This window comes from Oncorhynchus kisutch, linkage group LG9 (genome assembly GCF_002021735.2).
Source record: "Oncorhynchus kisutch isolate 150728-3 linkage group LG9, Okis_V2, whole genome shotgun sequence".
Classification (NCBI taxonomy): domain Eukaryota; kingdom Metazoa; phylum Chordata; class Actinopteri; order Salmoniformes; family Salmonidae; genus Oncorhynchus; species Oncorhynchus kisutch.
Genome location: NC_034182.2, coordinates 2,429,224 through 2,451,452, shown reverse-complemented (window position 1 = coordinate 2,451,452; position 22,229 = coordinate 2,429,224). Strand labels below are relative to the sequence as shown.

Sequence of the window (22,229 nt, the reverse complement as noted above, 5' to 3'; positions counted from 1 at the left end):
GTCAGTCATGGATATGGAGTGTGTTTTCTCCAGTCTGGTGACTTTTATTAGATCTCCCATTGATTGCACCTTTTGAATAACACTGTTTTGGTTCAACACAAGAAGCAATGTGTGTATCTTCAGATGAAGGACTGAAACGTGGTGTGTGTGTCTGTATCCTGTATGTATAAAGCATCTGGTGTGTGTGTGTGGGGTCTATATATAATGAGTATTAATGTTTGTCTTTTGTAATGAGTATTAATGTCTTGTATGTAATAATCTATGTAGAATGTGTTTATCTCCAGTCCAAGGACTGTAACGTGGTGGCCTCTAAGCTGATCCTGATCCTAGATGACCTGCTGTGGGTGCTGACTGACTCCCAGCTCAAAGCCATGGTCCAGTACGCCAAGTCACTCAGCGAGGCCATGGACAAGTCTGCTCAGCAGAGGAAGAGCATGGCCACCGAGGACCAGGTACACACGTAGGCAGGCACACGTAGGCAGGTAGACACACACGTGCGCACACAGGTCAGGAAACGCACACACATATACACACACTTACTTAACAACTGAAGCAGCTAGCTAGCTATGTGCTCAGTCACTCCTCTGTCAGACAGACCTACAGTGGATAAATGATTTACCCCAGTCGTGTACCCTTCTGTCCACACTTAGAGTAGATGCCAAAATCTTTCTCTCCCTCTTTCTTCCCCCTCATCTCTCTCGCCCGCTCTGTTATGGTCTGGTAATTAGTCCTTGTGCTCCAGGAAAGGACGTTTGGTTCTTTCTGTGAGGTCGCTCTGCCAAATGGCCTCTCACTCCCTATCGCTGCGCTCTTGCTCGCTGCGCTCTTGCTCGCTGCGCTCTTGCTCGCTGCGCTCTTGCTCGCTGCGCTCTTGCTCGCTGCGCTCTTGCTCGCTGCGCTCTTGCTCGCTGCGCTCTTGCTCGCTGCGCTCTTGCTCGCTGCGCTCTTGCTCGCTGCGCTCTTGCTCGCTGCTCGCTTATTCATGTACTGGCTCAAAATGGGCTTTGAGCATTCTGACCTACATGTGGCAGGCTATGCCATCTGCTGATGAGACTGAGCACTGCACACTCCTTCGCTCATAAAAATCTTATTAATTTGTGTCTGTGCCAAGTACAACAGGTGTAGACCTTATCGTGAAATGCTTTACTTACAAGTCCTTAACCAACAATGTAGTTCAAGAAATAGTTAAGAAAATATTTACTTTTATTTTTTACTTTTGTTTATTTAGTAACACAATAAAATATCAATGCTGATGCTACAGGTTAGTGTAAAAACAAAGGGGTCATCTATGTAAATAGTCCATGTGGCCATTTGATTAGATGTTCAGGAGTCTTATGGCTCGGGGGTAGAAGCTGTTTAGGAGCCTCTTGGTCCTAGACTTAGTGCTCCTGTACCGCTTGCCATGCGGTAGCAGAGAGAACAGTCTATGACTTGGGTGACTGGAGTCTTTGACCATTTTTTTGGCCTTCCTCTGACACCATCGAGTGGCGTACTGCATTCGCATCGAATAGCCCCCGCGAAATGCAACTTTTCAGGGAAGTTAGGAACCAATATACACAGGCATTTGGGAAAGCGAACGGGTTGTTTTTTCAAACAGAAATTTGCACCCTGTAGCACAAACTCTTTACAGTTTTGGGACACTGTAAAGTCCATGAAGAATAAGAGCACTTCTTCCCAGCTGCCCACTGCACTGAGGCTAGGAAACACTGTCACCACTGATAAATCCACGAAAATTGAGAATGTCAGGAAGCATTTTTCTACGTAGTCTTTCTTTGTAGTCTGTAATAGTTTGCAAGCCCTGCCATATCTGACAAGCGCCAGAGCCCCGGTGTAATGGGATTCAATCTTATTCCTGTATTGACGCTTTGCCTTTTTGATGGTTTGTCTGAGGGCTTTGTCGGATTTCTTATAAGCATCCGGATTAGTTTCCCGCTCCTTGAAAGCGACAGCTCTAGTCTTTAGCTCGGTGCAGATGTTGCCTGTAATCCGTGGCTTCTGGTTGAGATATGGTCTCGAGTGGAGATCATCCATCTTATTTTCCAGTGATTGCACGTTGGCCAAAAGAATGGATGGCAGAGGTGGGCTACCCACTTGCCAACAAATTCTCACAAGGCACCCTGATCTCCTCTCCCTGTATTTCCGTCTGATCTTCATGCGAATGACAGGGATTTGGGCCTGGTCTCGGAAAAGCAGTATGTCCTTCGTGTCGGACTCATCCAGAAGCTCCTTTTGGTCATAAGAGATGGTAGCAGCAACATTATGTACAGAACAAGTTACAAACAATGTGGAAAAACCCACACAAGATAAAACAGTTGGTTAGGAGCCCATAAAAATCCCCTACGGCGCCATTATCCCAAGCAACACTAGTTGGATGCACTAATAACATTGATGTTCACTTCATTTTATTTGTGTCTGTCTGCTTCTCCATATGTCTCTGTGCCGGTGTCTGTATTTTTTATGGTCTCTGGTCTGTATCCAGGAGTCGTCGGCGCCCCCCTCAGCCCAGCAGGTGCGTAGCCAGCAGGTGTCGTCAGGCACAGCGGCTGACCAGAGCGCCACCATGGCTAATCTGTTCGCTGCCTTCGACGTGTGTGAGACCTCCCACCACCTGCAGATCACACACCTCGACCTGCACATCTGTGACGACATACACGCCAAGGACAGAGGTACGCACACACACAGACGTATGACACGTGTACACACACACACATAGTACATAGACACGCCTGCTAATACACACATACAAATGTAAAACACACACATACCTCACACAAACTTCAGACAGATGTTTGACTGACTGGCTGATACCTACACATCAAGTTGGGCTCTGACGCACATTGGACCTTTGCGCATGACCTTATCTTCTGCCTCTGCGTTTTTCCCTCCCTCCCAACCCTCTCTCCCTCCCAACCCTCTCTCCCTCCCAACCCTCTCTCTCTCCCTCCCAACCCTCTCTCTCTCCCTCCCAACCCTCTCTCTCTCCCTCCCAACCCTCTCTCTCTCCCTCCCAACCCTCTCTCTCTCCCTCCCAACCCTCTCTCTCTCCCTCCCAACCCTCCCTCCCAACCCTCTCTCTCTCTCTCCCTCCCAACCCTCTCTCTCTCCAGTGATCAATAAGAGGATAACTGGTGGGGCCATGCAGCTCTCCTTCAGTCACATTACCCTGGACTACTACCCCTCCCACAGAGCAGGTAGACACAACCTCTACACAACCACCCTACAACATTACTACCCCTCCCACAGAGCAGGTAGACACCCCCACAACCTCTCTCCAACATTACTACCCCTCCCACAGAGCAGGTAGACACCACCACAACCTTTCTCCAACATTACTACCCCTCCCACAGAGCAGGTAGACACCACCACAACCTCTCTCCAACATTACTACCCCTCCCACAGAGCAGGTAGACACCACCACAACCTCTCTCCAACATTACTACCCCTCCCACAGAGCAGGTAGACACCACCACAACCTCTCTCCAACATTACTACCCCTCCCACAGAGCAGGTAGACACCACCACAACCTCTCTCCAACATTACTACCCCTCCCACAGAGCAGGTAGACACCACCACAACCTCTCTCCAACATTACTACCCCTCCCACAGAGCAGGTAGACACCACCACAACCTCTCTCCAACATTACTACCCCTCCCACAGAGCAGGTAAACACCACCACAACCTCTCTCCAACATTACTACCCCTCCCACAGAGCAGGTAGACACCACCACAACCTCTCTCCAACATTACTACCCCTCCCACAGAGCAGGTAAACACACCACAACCTCTCTCCAACATTACTACCCCTCCCACAGAGCAGGTAGACACCACCACAACCTCTCTCCAACATTACTACCCCTCCCACAGAGCAGGTAGACACCACCACAACCTCTCTCCAACATTACTACCCCTCCCACAGAGCAGGTAGACACCACCACAACCTCTCTCCAACATTACTACCCCTCCCACAGAGCAGGTAGACACCACCACAACCTCTCTCCAACATTACTACCCCTCCCACAGAGCAGGTAGACACCACCACAACCTCTCTCCAACATTACTACCCCTCCCACAGAGCAGGTAGACACCACCACAACCTCTCTCCAACATTACTACCCCTCCCACAGAGCAGGTAGACACCACCACAACCTCTCTCCAACATTACTACCCCTCCCACAGAGCAGGTAGACACCACCACAACCTCTCTCCAACATTACTACCCCTCCCACAGAGCAGGTGAACACCACCACAACTTCTACCCAACCTCCCTCCAACTGCCACACAGCTGATGGGAGTAATAGTGATCTTTCTGATCTCTCAACACCACAAAATGTGTCTTTCTCTGTCTGTATACCATCTCTATTAGTGACAAGAGTAGGTACTTAGACGACGGTTTCTCCCTCATCTTTTGCTTTCTGTCCTCTCCCCCATTCATCTCTCTGTCTCCAGGTGAGAGTTGTCTCCACTGGATGCAGTACAGTGAGGCCACTAAGGCCAGGGAGGGCTGGGCCAGGAGTCTGCTGGAGGAGTTCAAGTCTAACGTGGAGATGTTGAAGACCGCCAAGAGAGACCGGGATGGTCCGGCCAACTCTCACACCTCACCACAGCACGGTAAACAAAAGAGCAGCACAGGCACGCACGCACACACACAGAGTACGGTAAACACTCACACAGACACACCTCCCCTCAATGTGATTGAAACATAGTAATCCAATAAAGGTGTGTGTTGGTGCATCTGTCCTGATTCACTTTTTATTCAACAACTATAAGAATCTGTCCCAGCAGCCCATGAAGAGTGATGTTGGTTAGACAGCTGACATTCAAATGAACTAGAATACACTTAATGTCATCTAGTGGGTAATTTTTAGAAGAGCCCCAAGAGTTGGAATTAAGTGAAGTGTTGGTTTCCCTAGCATCACACTGCCTAGTCACTCTGAGTTCTGTCCCCTCCCCTCTCCAGTGTCCAGGTATCCCTCCAGTGTCTCCAGCGTTAGGGACAGTGTGTATGGACCCGTAGGGCAGGACGAGACAGGAAGAGGAAGAATAGTGGTGGTTAGGGGGCCAGACGACCTACCCCCGGGGTGGGTGCGGGCACGAGCCATGGTACGAGCGAGGGCGAGGGCACGGGGGCGGGCACAGTGCTGCTTCTCATGCCTAGAGCCAGGTACCCCCCTAACCGATGGTGTGCGCACGCGGTGTGCGGTGATACACACCTTTTGAGATTATGTCAGAGTGTGGCAGGTGGTCTGATTGGCTCTGTTTTTCTCTCTCCCCACTTTCTCCTTATTCTCCCTACCATCATTTCTCTCCCTCCCCCCCCTCCTTTCTAGGTAAGATCAGTACTAGTTCTACCAGTATCCTCAGTTCTCCCCAGACCCCCAGGGCGCAGCTCCTGTCCAGCTCCATTGTCCTCAGGATAGCTGACTTCAGCATCTACCAGGTCAGCACACGCACACAGTTGACGTGCTTATCTGATCCACCCACTTCTCATACTGACCTCATCCCGTGTGTGTGTATCAGGTGTCCACAGCAGACCAGCGTCGCTCCAGCCCTAAGGCCATGATCTCCTGTAATAAGAAGTCCCTGTACCTCCCTCCTGAGATGCCTGCCATCCACGTCGAGTTCACCGAATACTACTTCCCTGACGGAAAGGACTACCCCAGTAAGATTGGTTCCTACTCTCATTCAGTTCCTAGTTTTTGGTTCCTAGACCCTCATCATACAGGGTATACAGGTTTTGCTCCAGCCTAGCGCTAACTCATCTAATTGAACTGTTTGAAGTCTTGACTTGATGTTTATGTGAATTGGGTGTGTTAGTGCTGAGGGAAAGGTGAACGCATTAGTGCGTTACCTCTCTTCTCTTCCCCCTCCACTCATTTCTAGTTTCCAATCTCTATTCTCTTCCCCACCTCCTGCAGTCCCTTGCATTGATTATTATATCATCTTCTCTTCCCCACCTCCTGCAGTCCCTTGCATTGATTATTATATCATCTTCTCTTCCCCACCTCCTGCAGTCCCTTGCATTGATTATTATATCATCTTCTCTTCCCCACCTCCTGCAGTCCCTTGCATTGATTATTATATCATCTTCTCTTCCCCACCTCCTGCAGTCCCTTGCATTGATTATTATATCATCTTCTCTTCCCCACCTCCTGCAGTCCCTTGCATTGATTATTATATCATCTTCTCTTCCCCACCTCCTGCAGTCCCTTGCATTGATTATTATATCATCTTCTCTTCCCCACCTCCTGCAGTCCCTTGCATTGATTATTATATCATCTTCTCTTCCCCACCTCCTGCAGTCCCTTGCATTGATTATTATATCATCTTCTCTTCCCCACCTCCTGCAGTCCCTTGCATTGATTATTATATCATCTTCTCTTCCCCACCTCCTGCAGTCCCTTGCATTGATTATTATATCATCTTCTCTTCCCCACCTCCTGCAGTCCCTTGCATTGATTATTATATCATCTTCTCTTCCCCACCTCCTGCAGTCCCTTGCATTGATTATTATATCATCTTCTCTTCCCCACCTCCTGCAGTCCCCTGCCCCAACCTGTATGTGCAGCTGAATGCGCTGCAGCTGGTGCTGGACCCCAGGAGCCTGGTGTGGTGCAACCTGTTTACGCTGGACCTGAGGCAGAGCCTGGAACAGTTCATGGAGCTCTACAAGCTCAACGACGAGGAACAGAAGCCTGACGAGCACATCGACATCAGGGTGGACGGACTAATGCTGAAGGTAGAGGGCAGAAAGGATACACAACCACAGGCTCTGTCATGATGTTATGTTGCTGTTCAAATCACACACACACTCATATTGACTCCTTGGACACTTTGATTCAGTCAGTTGAGAAATGCAAACGCTACCATTGCTGTGAAAAAAGCCCTTAAAGGTCAACACACTCCATTTCTGTTGGAGCATAGTCTTTACATTTCAACAGATTGGAAATTACTCTCATTAGTCATCTTGTACACATTGATGACCTCTATGTATATTTTCTAATACTGTGTTTCTCTTCCTCTCTCCCCCACCACAGTTGGTAGTGCCCACGGACAGGGACTCCTCCTATCCCCAGGACCTCCCCCGCTCCGTCTCTGTCCAATGCTCGGAGATGGTGGCCACCAACACCCGCCACCCCCCCAACTGCTCCCGCTCCCACCTGGAAGCCCTCCTCCTCTCCTTTCAAGAACAACAGTTTTTCTCCACCACCTTTTCCTCCTTCCCTCGCTCCTCCACCTCCTTCCCGGTGATCCACCCCGTTTTCCAGCGCCATGCGCATGAGCAGGACACTATGTTGCACAATGTGTATAAAGGGTTGGTGTCGCCCTCGTTGGGCGTGGATGCCCTCAAAATGCCAGCTGCCACAGACTTGTGGGCGGTTCATTTTGCCCAGTTCTGGGTGGACTACGAGGGGAAGGGGCGGCCCCAGCCCTTCGTTGACGCCTTCCCCCTCACTCTGTGGGCGTGCCAGCCGGTCAGACATGCCCAGCACCAGGAGCGGCTAATGAGCGGGGCTTCGAGAGGGCAGAGAACGCCCCTTTCTGCAGCTGCAGGCCTGGCCAGGAGCGAGCCTGTGGATACCGTTGGACGTCTGCAGAGGAAGAGGCTTTTGAAGGAGTACTATAGTACTGTTACGGACGCCACGGCAACAGAGGCCTCGCTGCCGCCTAGCAATGGGTTTCACAAGCCACTGTCCCTGGACAACATCCCCCCACCTTCCTCGTCTTCCTCTTCCAGTAAGGAGGCAGACATGCACATGTTAGTGCACGTACAAAAGCATTTGAGTGCTCAGGTGAGTCATGATTCATATTTTGGTGTGTGTGTGTGTGTGTGTGTGTGTGTACACTAAGTGTACAAAACATTTGGAACATTTTATTTTCCTGGTCAGTCTGATCCCTTATTGATGCCACGTGTGTGTGCCATTCAGAGGGTGAATGAACAAGACAAAATATTTAAGTGCCTTTGAACGGGTTTTGGCAGTAGGTGCCAGGTGCACTGGTTTGTGTGTCAAGAACTGCAACGCTGCTGGGTTTTTCACACTCAACAGTTTCCCATGTGTATCACGAATGGTCCACCATCCAAAGGACATCCAGCCAACTTGACACAACTGCAGGAAGCATTGGAGTCAACATGGGCCAGGAACGCTTTCCACACCCTGTAGGGTCCATGCATCGATGAATTGAGGCTGTTCTGAGGGCAAAAGGGTGGTGGCGCAACTCAATATTAGGGAAGTGTTCCTAATGTTTTATACACTTTGTATTAATGTATGACGTGTGCATATAATGTGAACCAACATGTGTTACACTGTGTTTATTTGAGAATGCTGAAGTGTGTGTAGTTATGAGTATAATGTGTGTGTCCAGGTGAGCCACAGGCAGTACATGTTCCTGATGCGGCTGCAGCGCAGCATCAAAGCCTTGCAGCACACCCTGCAACAGGACCTGGAGGGGATGGGCTCCAAACGAGACAAGGCAAAGACCACATCGGACCCCCCTCCAGACCAACAGCCCTTCAGTGCCTGTGTGGGGATCCTGCTCAAAAGTGCAGAGGTAGCCCTCCTCTTGAAGCCGGTACCCCAGCCCGAGGGTCCTGGTTCCCCCCTAGGGTCGGAGTTGTCCCCCTCGGAGAGTAGATGCACCTTGGAGACTGGGAGTGACGGAGGGGAGGGGGGGGATAGAGGAACCCACGTGGAGGGGGCTGGGGCGAAGGGAAGCTGTACAGTGGACCAGCTTATGTGTGGGGTAGAGGGTGGGATAACGCAAGGCCCCGCCCCTCTCATCCCTGCCTCTGCCCCCAACCTGAAGGCTTCTCTTGACGAGAGGACAGGGAGATCGAGTTCAGAGGAGTTGGGAGAGGCTTCCCTGGAGGCCTGGACTGGGGGAGAGGAGCCGGGGACCGGAGTTGATTGTAAAGCCCAGCAGGGTGAGTCCTCCGGGGCAGACCCCACTCTCTCAGACCCCCTCTCCACCAAAGACTGGAACGAGAAGAACCCTGGGGCCAGATTGCCTGAGTCTATGTCCAGGTAATTCCGTTCCGTCATTATCATAATACAGTCTGGTTATTTAGACTGTCATTACCGTAACAGTCCTTTTCCAGCTATTTAGACCTGTAGCCACTGTCAATGACCAGGTATTCAGTTCAGTGTTTCCACTGCAGTCATTTAGCTGTGGCGCCACGGCAAAAAAAAAAGTATACCGAGGTGTACTTTGAAGATGCTGGAACAATCCACATTTACTTTCCCTCTGCAGACAAAATCAGACAACCCCACAGTATAATAGTTTATCTATTTACATAATCTGCTTGTTATCTTGTTATGCAAGATCAATATTCCTCTCGAGGCGCGTTCAAATTACGAGTGTCATAGGGAGGGAATTCCCAGACTCTAAAATCGGCTGCTCACTTTTATCAGCCGCACCGGTTTACTCTTTATATGGCCTGCGTATGGAGGAACGCTGAATGAATGGAATTAATAACTTCGAATTAACTGAATGATCGAAAATAGGCCTACCTGCTTGCACTTCGAGATTTCACTCTCGCAGCACATTTCCACGGTGATGTAGCCTATTCCTTTATCACAACCTTTTTTCCCCTCCGGGTAGGCCTACGTTAGCCATTTTCACGTAACCTAGGCTACCCAGGAAAAATACAACACATTACAAAGCGTATCACAACCGGCCGTGATTGGGAGTCCCATAGGGCGGCGCACAACTGGCCCAGAGTCGTCTGAGGTAGGCCGTCATTGTAAATAAGAATTTGTTCTTAATTAACTGACTTGCCTAGTTAAATAAATAAAAATGATCTGGTGGGGAGAGGGAACATAAGCGCTGCACGTGGACAAATTAGAACATTTTAATGCCTGCTTGGCTGGTAGACTTATGTCTGTCTCGCCGCTCACAGAGTGGAATTAACAACACAACAAGCGCCTGGGTTTTCAAAGTCTAACTTGATTTTAAAATGTTTCCCGACCCGCAATGTAATTGTTCTGAACCACGAACCGACCCACGGTTTGAAAAGTTTTGTTTATTCCACCCGCCAGCTGATTGGATTTATTTTTGTCTCACCCATGTGTATCTGACCCGATGCAGGACTCTACTAATGATTAGCCCAACAGGGTAAATGCAGATAGGCTACCCCATGCCTCAGCCCTTTTATTTCTAGCCACTATGCTGCATCAGTTGGGATACAGGTGATAATGCTTATTGCTAATAGCATACCTGATCATATGAACCATGCATAGGCTATAAGCAAGGTCCACTATGTTACAATTTAAACAACTAATTTTACCAATGTTATTTGGCTAATTTCTTGAGGTAGATATTATATTTTGGTTGGTGTCAACATAATTTGATAGAATGTCCTTTTAAAAAGTCACCAGAAGTGAGCTTCTCAGTCCTTCTGCATAAAAATTATCTGGGGGGGGACCCCCAAAACAGTGGGGGAGTTAAACCCCCTGACCTTTCCCCGTTACTGCTACCCATTTCTCCAGAGGAACACTGATTCCGTTACTTCCATAACATATTGTTCAGCTATTCAGACGGTCAGTCTGTAAAACATTCAGTGATGATTCACTCCAAAGCAAACAATAAGAACATCTTTACTGTGACTTGGTGCATGTCCCGGTCGCCAGATCAGCAGTGGGAAATGCAGGCCAATCGGCAGGCAGACCGTAACACTCATTCAGAGGACTTATGACAAGCTTTAAATAAACAGTCACTCCTATTACTGCAAGACACAGTCACAAAAATTCTTCCTGCAGATGTCATTACAGTTACTCACTTATTCATGCCCAGCTTAGTAAAGTATCATTTAATGTTACTTTACTGTTACTTGGTCAGTCCCATCACATCAGTCTGTAGTACTACATCATGTCTGTGTAAATACAGTGACCTCACTGTACCTGCCCTATACGTCACAATATCAATGTTGTCACCCATAAGAGGCGTTTGTTCATTTGTGTGTGTTTCTGCCTTGTCCACTGTGCTCCCATACAAGGTGTGCGTCGGTCTTTTTGTGTGTGTGTGTGTTTTTTTCTCTGACTGCTATTCTGTAGCTCAGTGTGTCCTCTGCTCTGACCCATGCGGGGGGGGGGTGGTGTGTGTTCTTTCTCTACAAAGGAAAGGCAGTCTGTCAGTGGTTTCTGACCGGCTCAGCTCCTCAAACACCCGGTCCACCTCTCTATATTCTATTTCCAACATGTAAGACACGCTATGGGTCTGTCTGTGTGTGTCCGCATTCCTTTAAATATCTGTTACACGTTGTATCTGAATGTGTGCATGTAGAATTGTCTGTGGTTGGGTGTATATCTGTGGGTCTGTATACATTTACACGCTGCAAGTTGGTGTGTGTACCCGGTGAATAGTGTGTGTAGCCTTTATCTGGTGACTAGTAGCAGATAGCCTTGGCTAGGTCAACGGTCTAGACCTGAGCCCAGTTTCCCAAAAGCATCTTAAGGCTAAGTTCATTGTTAAGACCAGCTCAATGGTTCTGATGATGAACTCAGCCTTAAAATGCTTTTGGGAAATGGGGCGCAGGGCTATTCATATCCAAGCCTTGAGGTCCACAGTACTCCTGTTTTTCTTTCCCCTCACTCTTCTCTCACACTCACACTCACTCTGTTTGTTTGTGTTCCAGTGGGCGTCTGATGAGGGAGCGTTCCCAGTCCAGTTTCTCAGTGTCCTATAAGAACATGAAGAAGACTCCGTCTCTGCAGTCCTTGGACAACCTCTCCATAGACAGCTACCTGATGGAGGATGGAGACACAGACACATACAGCCTGCTGGAGAGGGGTAGGAACCACACACACACACACACACACACAGGGCCCTGGGTCCTAGACTTCCTGACGGGCTGACCCCAGGTGGTGAAGGAAGGCAACATCACGTCCACCACTCTGACCCTCAACACGTGGGCCCCTCTGGTGCTCGGCCACATCCTAAACTCCCTGTTCACCCATGACTGTGTGGTCATGCGCGTCTACATCTCATTCATCAGGTTTGCTGACGACACAACAGTGGTAGGCCTGATTTTACTAACAACAATGAGGCAGCCTACAAGGAAGAGTTGAGCCCTGGTGGAGTGGTGCCAGGAAAATAACCTCTCCCTCAACGTCAACAAAACGAAGGAGCTGATCGTGGACTTCAGGAGGCCGCAGCGAGAGAACGCCCCCATCCACATCGACAGGCAGTGGATAGTCAACAGCTTCTAGTTCCTCACTGAGAATGTGAAATGGTTCCTTCACACCGACAGTGTGGTGAAGATGGCACAACAAAGCCTCTTCAACCTCAGGATGCTGAAGAAATTAATCTTGGCCACTAATATGCTGATCAAACCAGCCGCGTTGCAAAATAAATGTTCATATACATGTTCAATCATTTCATCCACTGCTCGGGCACGTCAACAGGCGTCTGCCTACCAGGAATATAACTTGGCTCTATTTTAGAAGCTTGACTCGCTGCAAGTCCAGCCTCTCCTATCTACTCATTGGTTTTTAGGAGCATATACCGACGTGGGTGATTGAAAGATGAAATGAGGTCCACACTCCAGGCCAGTTGGTGGCGTTCATGCACCTTAAAGATGGTTGCCAACCGCAATATAAAATCCACAGAAGAAGAATGATGAACAAGGAGAGACTAATCAAAGAGAAAAAGGGGAAACCAAGTTAGTTATCTGTGGATTCATTGTTGGAGTAGAGAACACACGATTTTGTATGACTCAAAATAGGTCAAAATTCTACAAAGAGCCAGCTCAAAAAAGGACCATATGCATTTCAGATAAAATAACAAGCCAAAGTTTATCTCCTAGGACAAATTAACTAGCAACAGCAAGCTAGCTAAATGTCCATGAATGTTTAATTTACGTTTCGACCTCTCCCCAAATTAATATAGTTGGTTCACAGTAGGTTTTGGTATTTTAACCTGTGTGTCATGAACGTGGCTGGTGGAGACCAAATCAACACGCGCGCGCACAGACGATGAGTAAGTTTGGTTAGCTAGTAAGACCCTCACAAACTTCTACAGATGCACCATTGAGAGCATCATTACCTCATGGTACGGCAATTGCACCGCTCGCAACCTCCAGGCTCTCCAGAGGGTGGTGCGGTCAGCCCAACGCATCATCGGGGGCATCTACAGCACCCGGTGTTTCAAAGGCCAAGAAGATCATCATTCTCCCCGCTACCATCTAGAAGATGGAGACCATGCAGGTGCATCAACACTGGGACAGAGAGACTGATAAACAGCTTCTATATCCAGGCCATCAGACTATTAAATAGTCATCACTAGCTGGCCTCTGTCCAGTACCCTGGCCTGAACATTAGACACTGTCACTAGCCAGCTAACAGCCAGTACTCTACCCTGCACCTTAGAGACTGCTGCCCTATTTACATAATAATTTTTACATACTGATTTACCCACTTCATATGTATATACTTTATGGTAGTCATGGATCATCCTATATACGTATCTACTGCTGTACACCTTTTCTATGAATATACTGTTTATACACACCATTCACATATATATGTTTATATTCCAGACTCCGGTCCGGAAGCTATTTCCTGCCATTCTATCCATTTTGCTGTGGGGTTGTGTGTCCTGTATTCTCAACATAGCTCATTGATTGCATACTTGTTTTACTGCATTGTTCGGAGCTACAGTTGAAGTCGGAAGTTCTTGTTCTTTCTATTCCATAGTTTGTCCAGGATATGGCAGTTGTGAGCTGATGTGCTCTATACCAGAATAAAGATGTCCTCTCACTGTCAATTGTGTTTATTTTCAGCAAATTTAACATGTGTAAATATTTGTATGAACATAAGATTCAACAACAGACAGACTGAACAAGTTCCACATATGTGACGAACAGAAATTTAATAATGTGTCTGTGACTAAAGGGGGGGGGGTCAAAATCAAAAGTAACAGTCAGTATCTGGTGTGTCCACCAGCTGCATTAAGTACTGCAGTGCATCTCCTCCTCATGGACTGTGCCAGATTTGCCAGTGCTTGCTGTGAGATGTTACCCCACTCTTCCACAAGGCACCTGCAAGTTCCCGGACATTTCTGGGGGGAATGTCCCTAGCCCTCACCCTCCAATCCAACAGGTCCCAGACATGCTCAATGGGATTGAGCTCAGGGCTCTACGCTGGCCATGGCAGAACACTGACATTCCTGTCTTGTAGGAAATCACGCACAGAACGAGCAGTATGGCTGGAGTCATTGTCATGTTGGAGGGTCATGTCAGAATGAGCCTGCAGGAAGGGGTACCACATGAGAAAGGAGGATGTCTTCCCTGTAATGCACAGCGTTGAGATTCCCTGCAATGACAACAAGCTCGGTCAGTGACACACCGCCCCAGGCCATTATGGACCTTCCACCTCCAAATCAATCCCGCTCCAGAGTACAGGCCTCGGTGTAACGCTCATTCCTTCGACGATAAATGCAAATCCGACCATCACCCCTGGTGATACAACTTTGAAGAGCACTTTTTGCCAGTCCTGTCTGGTCCAGTGATGGTGGGTTTGTGCCCATAAGCGCCGTTGTTGCCGGTGATGTCTGGTGAGGACCTGCCTTACAATAGGCCTACAAGCCCTCAGTCCAGCCTCTCTCAGCCTATTGCGGACAGTCTGAGCATTGATGGAGGGATTGTGCGTTCCTACTGTAACTCGGGCAGTTGTTGTTGCCATCCTGTACCTGTCCTGCAGGTGTGATGTTCGGATGTACCAATCCTGTGCAGGTGTTACACGTGGTCTGCCACGATCAGGTGTTCGTCCTGTCTTCCTGTAGCGCTGTCTTAGGCGTCTCACAGTACGGACATTGCAATTTATTTCCCTGGCCACATCTGCGGCCCTCATGCCTCGCAGCATGCCTAAGGAATGTTCATGCAGATGAGCAGGGACCCTGAAAAACACCCTCTTTTGGTGTTTTTCAGAGTCCGTAGAAAGGCCTCTTTAGTGTTCTAAGTTTTCATAACTTTCATATCTTTTTTGACCTTAATTGAGTTTAGGTTTTTGTCTGGTATTTATCAATGTATTGGTAGTAGACCACCATATAATAATACATTCTGTGTCCACAGACGACGTGTCCATCTCAGGCTTTAAGGATGTGGTGAGGGAGCAGAGTGCCACAGAAATTGCCAAGAAGGCAGCAGCAGTAGCGGCAATGGGCACAGGGGAGCAGGACGGTGCTGGCTCACCAGATACTGTCAGTGCCACCTCCCAGAGCATCGACGAACCTACCAAAGACATGGTAATACACACATGCACAGGAAATGTATGCCCACATTCAGGCATGGACACATGAACAGACACCGTGCTGTACACACATGCATACACGCACACTATACAATGCATTCGGAAAGTATTCAGACCCCTTGACTTTTTCCACATTTTGTTACGTTATAGCCTTGTTATAAAATCGATTTAAATTGTTTTTTTCCCCCCTCAATACCCCATAATTACAAACCAAAAACAGGTTTTAAGACATTTTTGCAAATGTATTAAAAATAAATCACATTTACATAAGTATTTAGACCCATTACTCAGTACCTTTTTGGCAGCGATTACAGCCTGGAATCTTGGGTATGACGCGACAAGCTTGACACACCTGTATTTGGTGAGTTTCTAACATTCTCTGCAGATCCTCTCAGGCTCTGTCAGGTTGAACAGGGAGTGTCACTGCACAGCTATTTTCAGATCTCTCCAGAGATGTTTGATCGGGTTCAAGTCCGGGCTCTGGCTGGGCCATTCAAGGACATTGATACTTGTCTGAAAGCTACTCCTGTGATTTCTTGGCTGTGTGCTTAAGGTCGTTGTCCTGTTGGAAGGTGAACCTTTGCCACAGTCTGAGAACCTGCTCCAGAGCACTCAGGACTTCATCAAGGATCTCTTTGCACTTTACTCTGTTCATCTTTGCCTTGATCCTGACATGTCTCCCACAGCATGATGCTGCCACAAACATGCTTCACCGTAGGGATGGTGCTAGGTTTCCTCCAGATGTGACGCTTAGTGGTCAGGCCAAGGAGTTCAGTCTTGGTTTCATCAGACTAGAGAATCTTGTTTCTCATGGTCTGAGTCTTTAGGTACCTTTTGGAAAACATCAACCGGGCTGTCGTGCCTTTTACTGAGGAGTGGCTTCCGTCTGGCCACTCTACCCAAACGACCTGATTGGTGGAGTGCTGCAGAGATGGTTGTCCTTCTGGAAGGTTATCCCATCTCCACAGAGGAACTCTGGGTTCTTTGTCACCCCCCCCTGACCAAGTCCCTTCTCCCCCGATTGCTCAGTTTGGCCATGCGGCCATTTCTAGGAAGAGTCTTGGTTGTTCCAAACTTCTTCTATTTAAGAATGATGGTGACCACTGTGTTCTTGGGGACCTTCAATGCTGTAGAACTGTTTTGGTACCCTTCCCCAGATCTGTGCCTCGACACAATCCTTTCTCAGAGCTCTACGGACAATCCCTTCGACCTCATGGCTTGGTTTTTGCTCTGACATGTCAACTGTGGGACCTTATATAGACAGGTGTGTGCATTTCCAAATCATGTTCAATCAATTGAATTTACCACAGAATGACTCCAATCAAGTTGTAGAAACTTCTCAAGGACGATCAATGGAAACAGGATGCACCTGAGCTCAGTTTCGAGTCTCATAGCAAAGGGTCTGAATACTTCTGTAAATAAAGTATTTCTGTTTTTTATGTTTAATACATTTGCAAACAATTTTAAAAAACGTTTTTCTTTCATGAGGTATTGTGTGTAGATTGAAAATGTTTTATTTAATCCATTTTAGAACAAGGCTGTAACGTAACTAAATGTGGAAAAAGTCAAGGGGTCTGAATACTTTCCGAAAGCATTGTACATGCATATGTATATATATATATATATATATATATATGTGTATATATGTGTATATATATGTATATATGTGTATATATGTGTATATATATATATATATGTATGTATATGTGTATATGTATATATATATATGTATATATGTGTATATGTATATATGTGTATATATGTGTATATGTGTATATATATATATATATATGTATATATGTGTATATGTATATATGTATATATGTGTATATGTATATATGTATATATGTGTATATGTATATATGTATATATGTGTGTATATATATATATGTATGTATATGTATATATATATGTATATGTATATATATGTATATATATATACACATATGAGCATTTTTCATTTCCTGAACTATCACTTTACCCCACTTTCTGAATTGATTGAATTAACTTAAATTTTTATTCATTTTAGCTGACTCTCTTATCCAACTTAATGCCTCTCTCCCTCCCAGGTGTCGGTGCTGGTGCTGAAGGTGCAGTGTGTGTGTGGGGGGATGGAAGTGCGAGGGGAGAGCACGGCTGTGTCTCTGGAGGTGGGCTGCGTCAGACCCACACAGCTGGGAAACGTCAGCCTCCGACAATACCTCAGCAACCGCAGCCTGGGTGAAGACACACACAGACGCATGCGTAGACACACAAATGTATATGCTCATACGCATATATACATGCATGCATACATCTGGGCTAGTACACACACATTGCACTCACACACACTGCAGTTTGGCGATTCCCCAGTTTCTTAGAGTACTATCTATAGCTGGGTTATGTCCACACACTCCCAATTGACTTGGTTTACCCTTCCATAACTCTTGCAGGTATGGTACCCACTGCTCAGGGCAGCACTATTGTACCCCCTGCCCCAGGCAGCGAAGGTATGTGTGTGTGGAACATAAGCATGGGTAGGCAAATGCAAGCTTACGCACAAGTGCTACTACCTGTTTGTGTGTTTTAGTGTGTCTCTGATTTCATCATTGGTATGAAATGACAGATAGTAATTTGTATTTTTGCTACACAAGTTTGATTTACTATCCTTGTGGGGACCAAACAATTGATTCCCATTCAAAATCATATTTTCCCTAACCACAAACCCCTAAACCTAACCCTAATTGTAGCCAGCCCCGAACCTAACCCCTAAGCCCATAAATAGTGTTTTTCCTTGTGGGGATTGGCAACATGTCCCCACGATTTTCCTTGTTTTACTATCCTGGTGAGAACTTCTGGTTCCCACAAGGATAGTAAAAGAACACACACACACACACACAATGTGTGACTGCAATGTGTGTCTCAAGGGTATGTAACTGCAGTGTGTCTCTCAAGGGGTGTGTGTGTGTCTAACTGCTGCAGTGAGACGATGCATTAGCACTAATGGGGGTTTTGCTCCCATTACCAGCTACATTAAACCCAGTGTCGGTATGTGTTTTTGTGGCACCACAGGGTGTATGCATGTGTGTCTCCAGCATGTCACCTCCAACGTGTGTGAATATTTAAGAGGGGTTGTTGAGGTCCATATTTAGCCCCAGTACTATGAGGCAGTGCTCGCTCGCTCAGCTCCGCCTCCTCCCTCTTTCACAGCACAATCCCCATCTCTCTCCTTCACTACCCCTCTCTCTCTCGCTCTCCTTTCCTACCCCGCTCTGTCTCGCTCTCCTTTATCACTTTCTCACCATTTCTGTTTTTATCTCTTACCTTCTCTCACGTCTGCCATTTCCTCCCTCCATCTCTCCTTCCTTCCTGACTGAGGCAGTGACCGATGCGTTGTTGTAGTATTAATGTGTGTCTGCGTGGGTGCAGCTGCTGTGACACTTCACTGGCCTTTAAATAGTTGTATGGGATCAGTACCCCCACCCCCCAGAAGGGCCCTTGCTTTAGAAATGGATTCATAGACTGGCGTCAGCAGTAAGGCCATGTCTGGTTGTATGCCTGCCGAGCGGCCATCGCTGAGCCTTTTCTTTGAGTTGTGGTTGCAGTGATTCTGTTTGGCTGCAATACAATCTATGCCTTCTCTTTTTAATGGGAATTGATTGATTATTGCCTGATTATTCTCTCCTCTACTCTCCTCGTCCCCTCGCTAGGTGGTGGTCTGGAGGCCAATTCAGACGGGACCACCCATCTCCCGGAGGTCAGGGCTCGGCTGGAGAGCGGGCCCTGTGCTGCCACCCACTCCCCCCTGGCCGAGACCAACGGTTTCCTCCAGCTGCGTCTCCACGGCTACCGGGCCAGCTTCCTCATGTCGTCGCTAAGGAACCTGGCTCACTTCCTGGAGGATGACTCCGCCCCCCAGGTCCTCCCGATGGAGATCAGCGTCAGGGACACACACATCGACCTGAAGGTGGGGATGAACACACAGACACATTAACCACAGACGCATTAACCACAGACACATTAACCTCTGTCCCCCTCTGCAGGATGATGGTCTCCGTGACAACCCGTCTGACCCTGATCCCACCCCCATCACCCTGCACATCGCCAACCTGCTCATCCACAGGACAGACGATGGAGCCTTCTCTATAGGGGGTGAGACACACACACTGCCTCACTCTCACACACACACTGCCTCACAAATTCACTCATACAGTTGAAGTTGGAAGCTTACCTTAGCCAAATGCATTTAAACTCTGTTTTTCACAATTCCTGACATTTAATCCTAGTAAAAATTCCCTGTTTTAGGTCAGTTAGGATCACCACTTTTAATTTAACAATGTGAAATGTCAGAATAGTAGTAGAGTTATTTATGAGCTTTTATTTCTTTCATCACATTCCCAGTGGGTCAGAAGTTTACTTACTCAATTAGTATTTGGTAGCATTGCCTTTACATTTTTTAAAACTTGGGTCAAATGTTTCAGGTAGCCTTTCACAAGCTTCCCACAATAAATTGGGTAGATTTTGGGCCATTCCTCTTGACAGAGCTGGTGTATCTGAGTTAGGTTTGTAGCCCTCCTTGCTCGCACTCGTTTTTTCAGTTCTGCCCACAAATGTTCTATAGGACTGAGGTCAGGGCTTTGATGGCCACTCCAATACCTTGACTTTGTTGTCCTTAAGCCATTTTGCCACAACTTTGGAAGTATGCTTGGGGTCATTGTCCATTTGGAAGACCCATTTGCGACCAAGCTTTAACTTCCTGACTGATGTCTTGAGATGTTGCTTCCAATATATACACATCATTTTCCCCTCTCATGATGCCATCTATTTTGTGAAGTGCACCAGTCCCTACTGCAGCAAAGCACCCTCACAACATGATGCTGCAACCCCCGTGCTTCACGGTTGGGATGGTGTTCTTCGGCTTGCAAGCCTCCCCCTTTTCCTCCAAACATAACGATGGTCATTATGGACAAACAGTTCTATTTTTGACCAGAGGACATTTCTCCAAAAAGTGCTATCTTTGTCCCCATGTGCAGTTGCAAACCGTAGTCTGGCTTTTTTATGGGGGTTTTGGAGTAGAGGCTTCTTCCTTGCTGAGCGGCCTTTCAGGTTATATCGATTTTACTGTGGATAAAGATACTTTTGTACCTGTTTCCTCCAGCATCTTCACAAAGTCCTTTGCTGTTGTGGGATTGATTTGCACTTTTCGCACCAAAGTACATTCATCTCTAGGAGACAGAGAACTCCTTCCTGAGCGGTATGATAGCTGCGTGGTCCCATGGTGTTTGTACAGATGAACGTGGTACCTTCAGGCATTTGGAAATTGCTCCCAAGGATGAACCAGACTTGTGGAGGTCTACCATTTTTTTTCTGAGGTCTTGGCTGATTTCTCTTGATTTCCCCATGATGTCAAGCAAAGAGGCACTGCGCTAAAAGGTAGGCCTTGAAATATATCCACACCGCCAATTGACTCAAATGATGTCAACTAGCCTATCGGAAGCTTCTTACGGTCATGATATCATTTTCTGGAATTTTCTTATCTGTTTAAAGGCACAGTCAACTTAGTGCATGTAAACTTCTGACACTGGAATTGTGATACAGTGAAATAATCTCTGTAAACAATTGTTGGAAAAATTACGTGTCATGCACAGAGTAGATGTCCTAACCGACTTGCCAAAACTATAGTTTGTTAACAAGAAATTTGTGGAGTGGTTGAAAAACGAGTTTTAATGACTCCAAACGAATTGTATGTTAACTTCTGACTTTAACTGTATATACAGTCGTGGCCAAAAGTTGAGAATGACATATTAATTTTCAGTCTGCTGCCTCAGTGTCTTTAGATATTTTTGTCAGATGTTACTATGGAATACTGAAGTATAATTACAAGCATTTCATAAGTGTCAAGGCTTTTATTGACAATTACATGAAGTTGATGCAAATTATTATGAAGTTGATGAGTCAATATTTGCATTGTTGACCCTTGTTTTTCAAGACCTCTGCAATCAGCCCTGGCATACTGTCAATTAATTTCTGGGCCACATCCTGACTGATGGCAGTCCATTCTTGCATAATCGATGCTTGGAGTTTGTCAGAATTTGGGTTTTTGTTTGTCCACCTGCCTCTTGAGGATTGACCACAAGTTCTCAATGGAATTAAGGTCTGGGGAGAACAATGATTCTAAGCACCACCCTCCTTTTGAAGCTTCCAGTCTGTTATTCAAACTCAATCAGCATGACAGAGTGATCTCCAGCCTTGTCCTCGTCAACATTCACACCTGTGTTAATGAGAGAATCACTGACATGATGTCAGCTGATCCCTTTGTGGCAGGGCTGAAATGCAGTGGAAATGTTATTTGGGGATTCAGTTCATTTGCATGGCAAAGAGGGACTTTCCAATTAATCTGATCACTCTTCATAACATTATGGAGTATATGGAAATTGCCATCATACAATCTGAGGCAGCACACTGCCTCACTCTCTCACGCGCACTCTTACGCGTGCACATAGTCTCACACATTCACTCATACACAAACACACACTGCCTCACTTATATACACGCACACACACCCTCCTCCCCAACACCGTCTCATTTCATCATCATACAATGACATGCCTTTCAAGTTTATTTCTACCTTTCACCCACTCCCTGCCCACCTTCTCTGTTGTCACAGTGGAAAATGCGTCTGAGGCGGGGCCTAAGAAAGAAGTCCAATTGATTGACAGTGGTCTGTCTCCAGTCCCTGAGAGTGTGGTCAGCAGCACTCTCAAGGCCACACAGACCCCTGGCCCTCCTAGCCCTAGCACAACCCCCTCCAACAAAGAACAGGTGAGTAGTCCACACACACCACCCACTCATCCAGGGCCTGAAATGAACACCCGCCACCTGCCAAATGAGGGTTGATTTTTGATTTGTCAGGTAAGAATGTCTATTTACACCAGCCATGTTGGCGGGGGGTCAGGGCTCCACAGTGCGAGCATTACTCTCATTTATGAATAAAAATAAGCAAGTA

General features: G+C 47.1%; 1 protein-coding gene across 3 annotated transcripts in view; it reads left to right on the top strand.

Moving 5' to 3' along the window:
* Positions 1-22,229, top strand: part of LOC109896549 (UHRF1-binding protein 1-like) — a 43,258-nt gene that overhangs the window by 17,582 nt on the left and 3,447 nt on the right. The window contains exons 7-22 of one of the 3 annotated variants that reach the window (XM_031831473.1): positions 285-452; positions 2,480-2,666; positions 3,108-3,191; positions 4,449-4,610; positions 5,330-5,439; positions 5,520-5,661; positions 6,542-6,738; positions 7,037-7,792; positions 8,364-9,022; positions 11,632-11,786; positions 15,067-15,239; positions 17,314-17,464; positions 17,677-17,733; positions 18,934-19,190; positions 19,267-19,375; positions 21,891-22,045. In XM_031831473.1, the coding sequence (XP_031687333.1) occupies positions 285-452; positions 2,480-2,666; positions 3,108-3,191; positions 4,449-4,610; positions 5,330-5,439; positions 5,520-5,661; positions 6,542-6,738; positions 7,037-7,792; positions 8,364-9,022; positions 11,632-11,786; positions 15,067-15,239; positions 17,314-17,464; positions 17,677-17,733; positions 18,934-19,190; positions 19,267-19,375; positions 21,891-22,045 (3,522 nt within the window). The other 2 variants (XM_031831474.1, XM_031831475.1) reach the window with 2 other exon arrangements.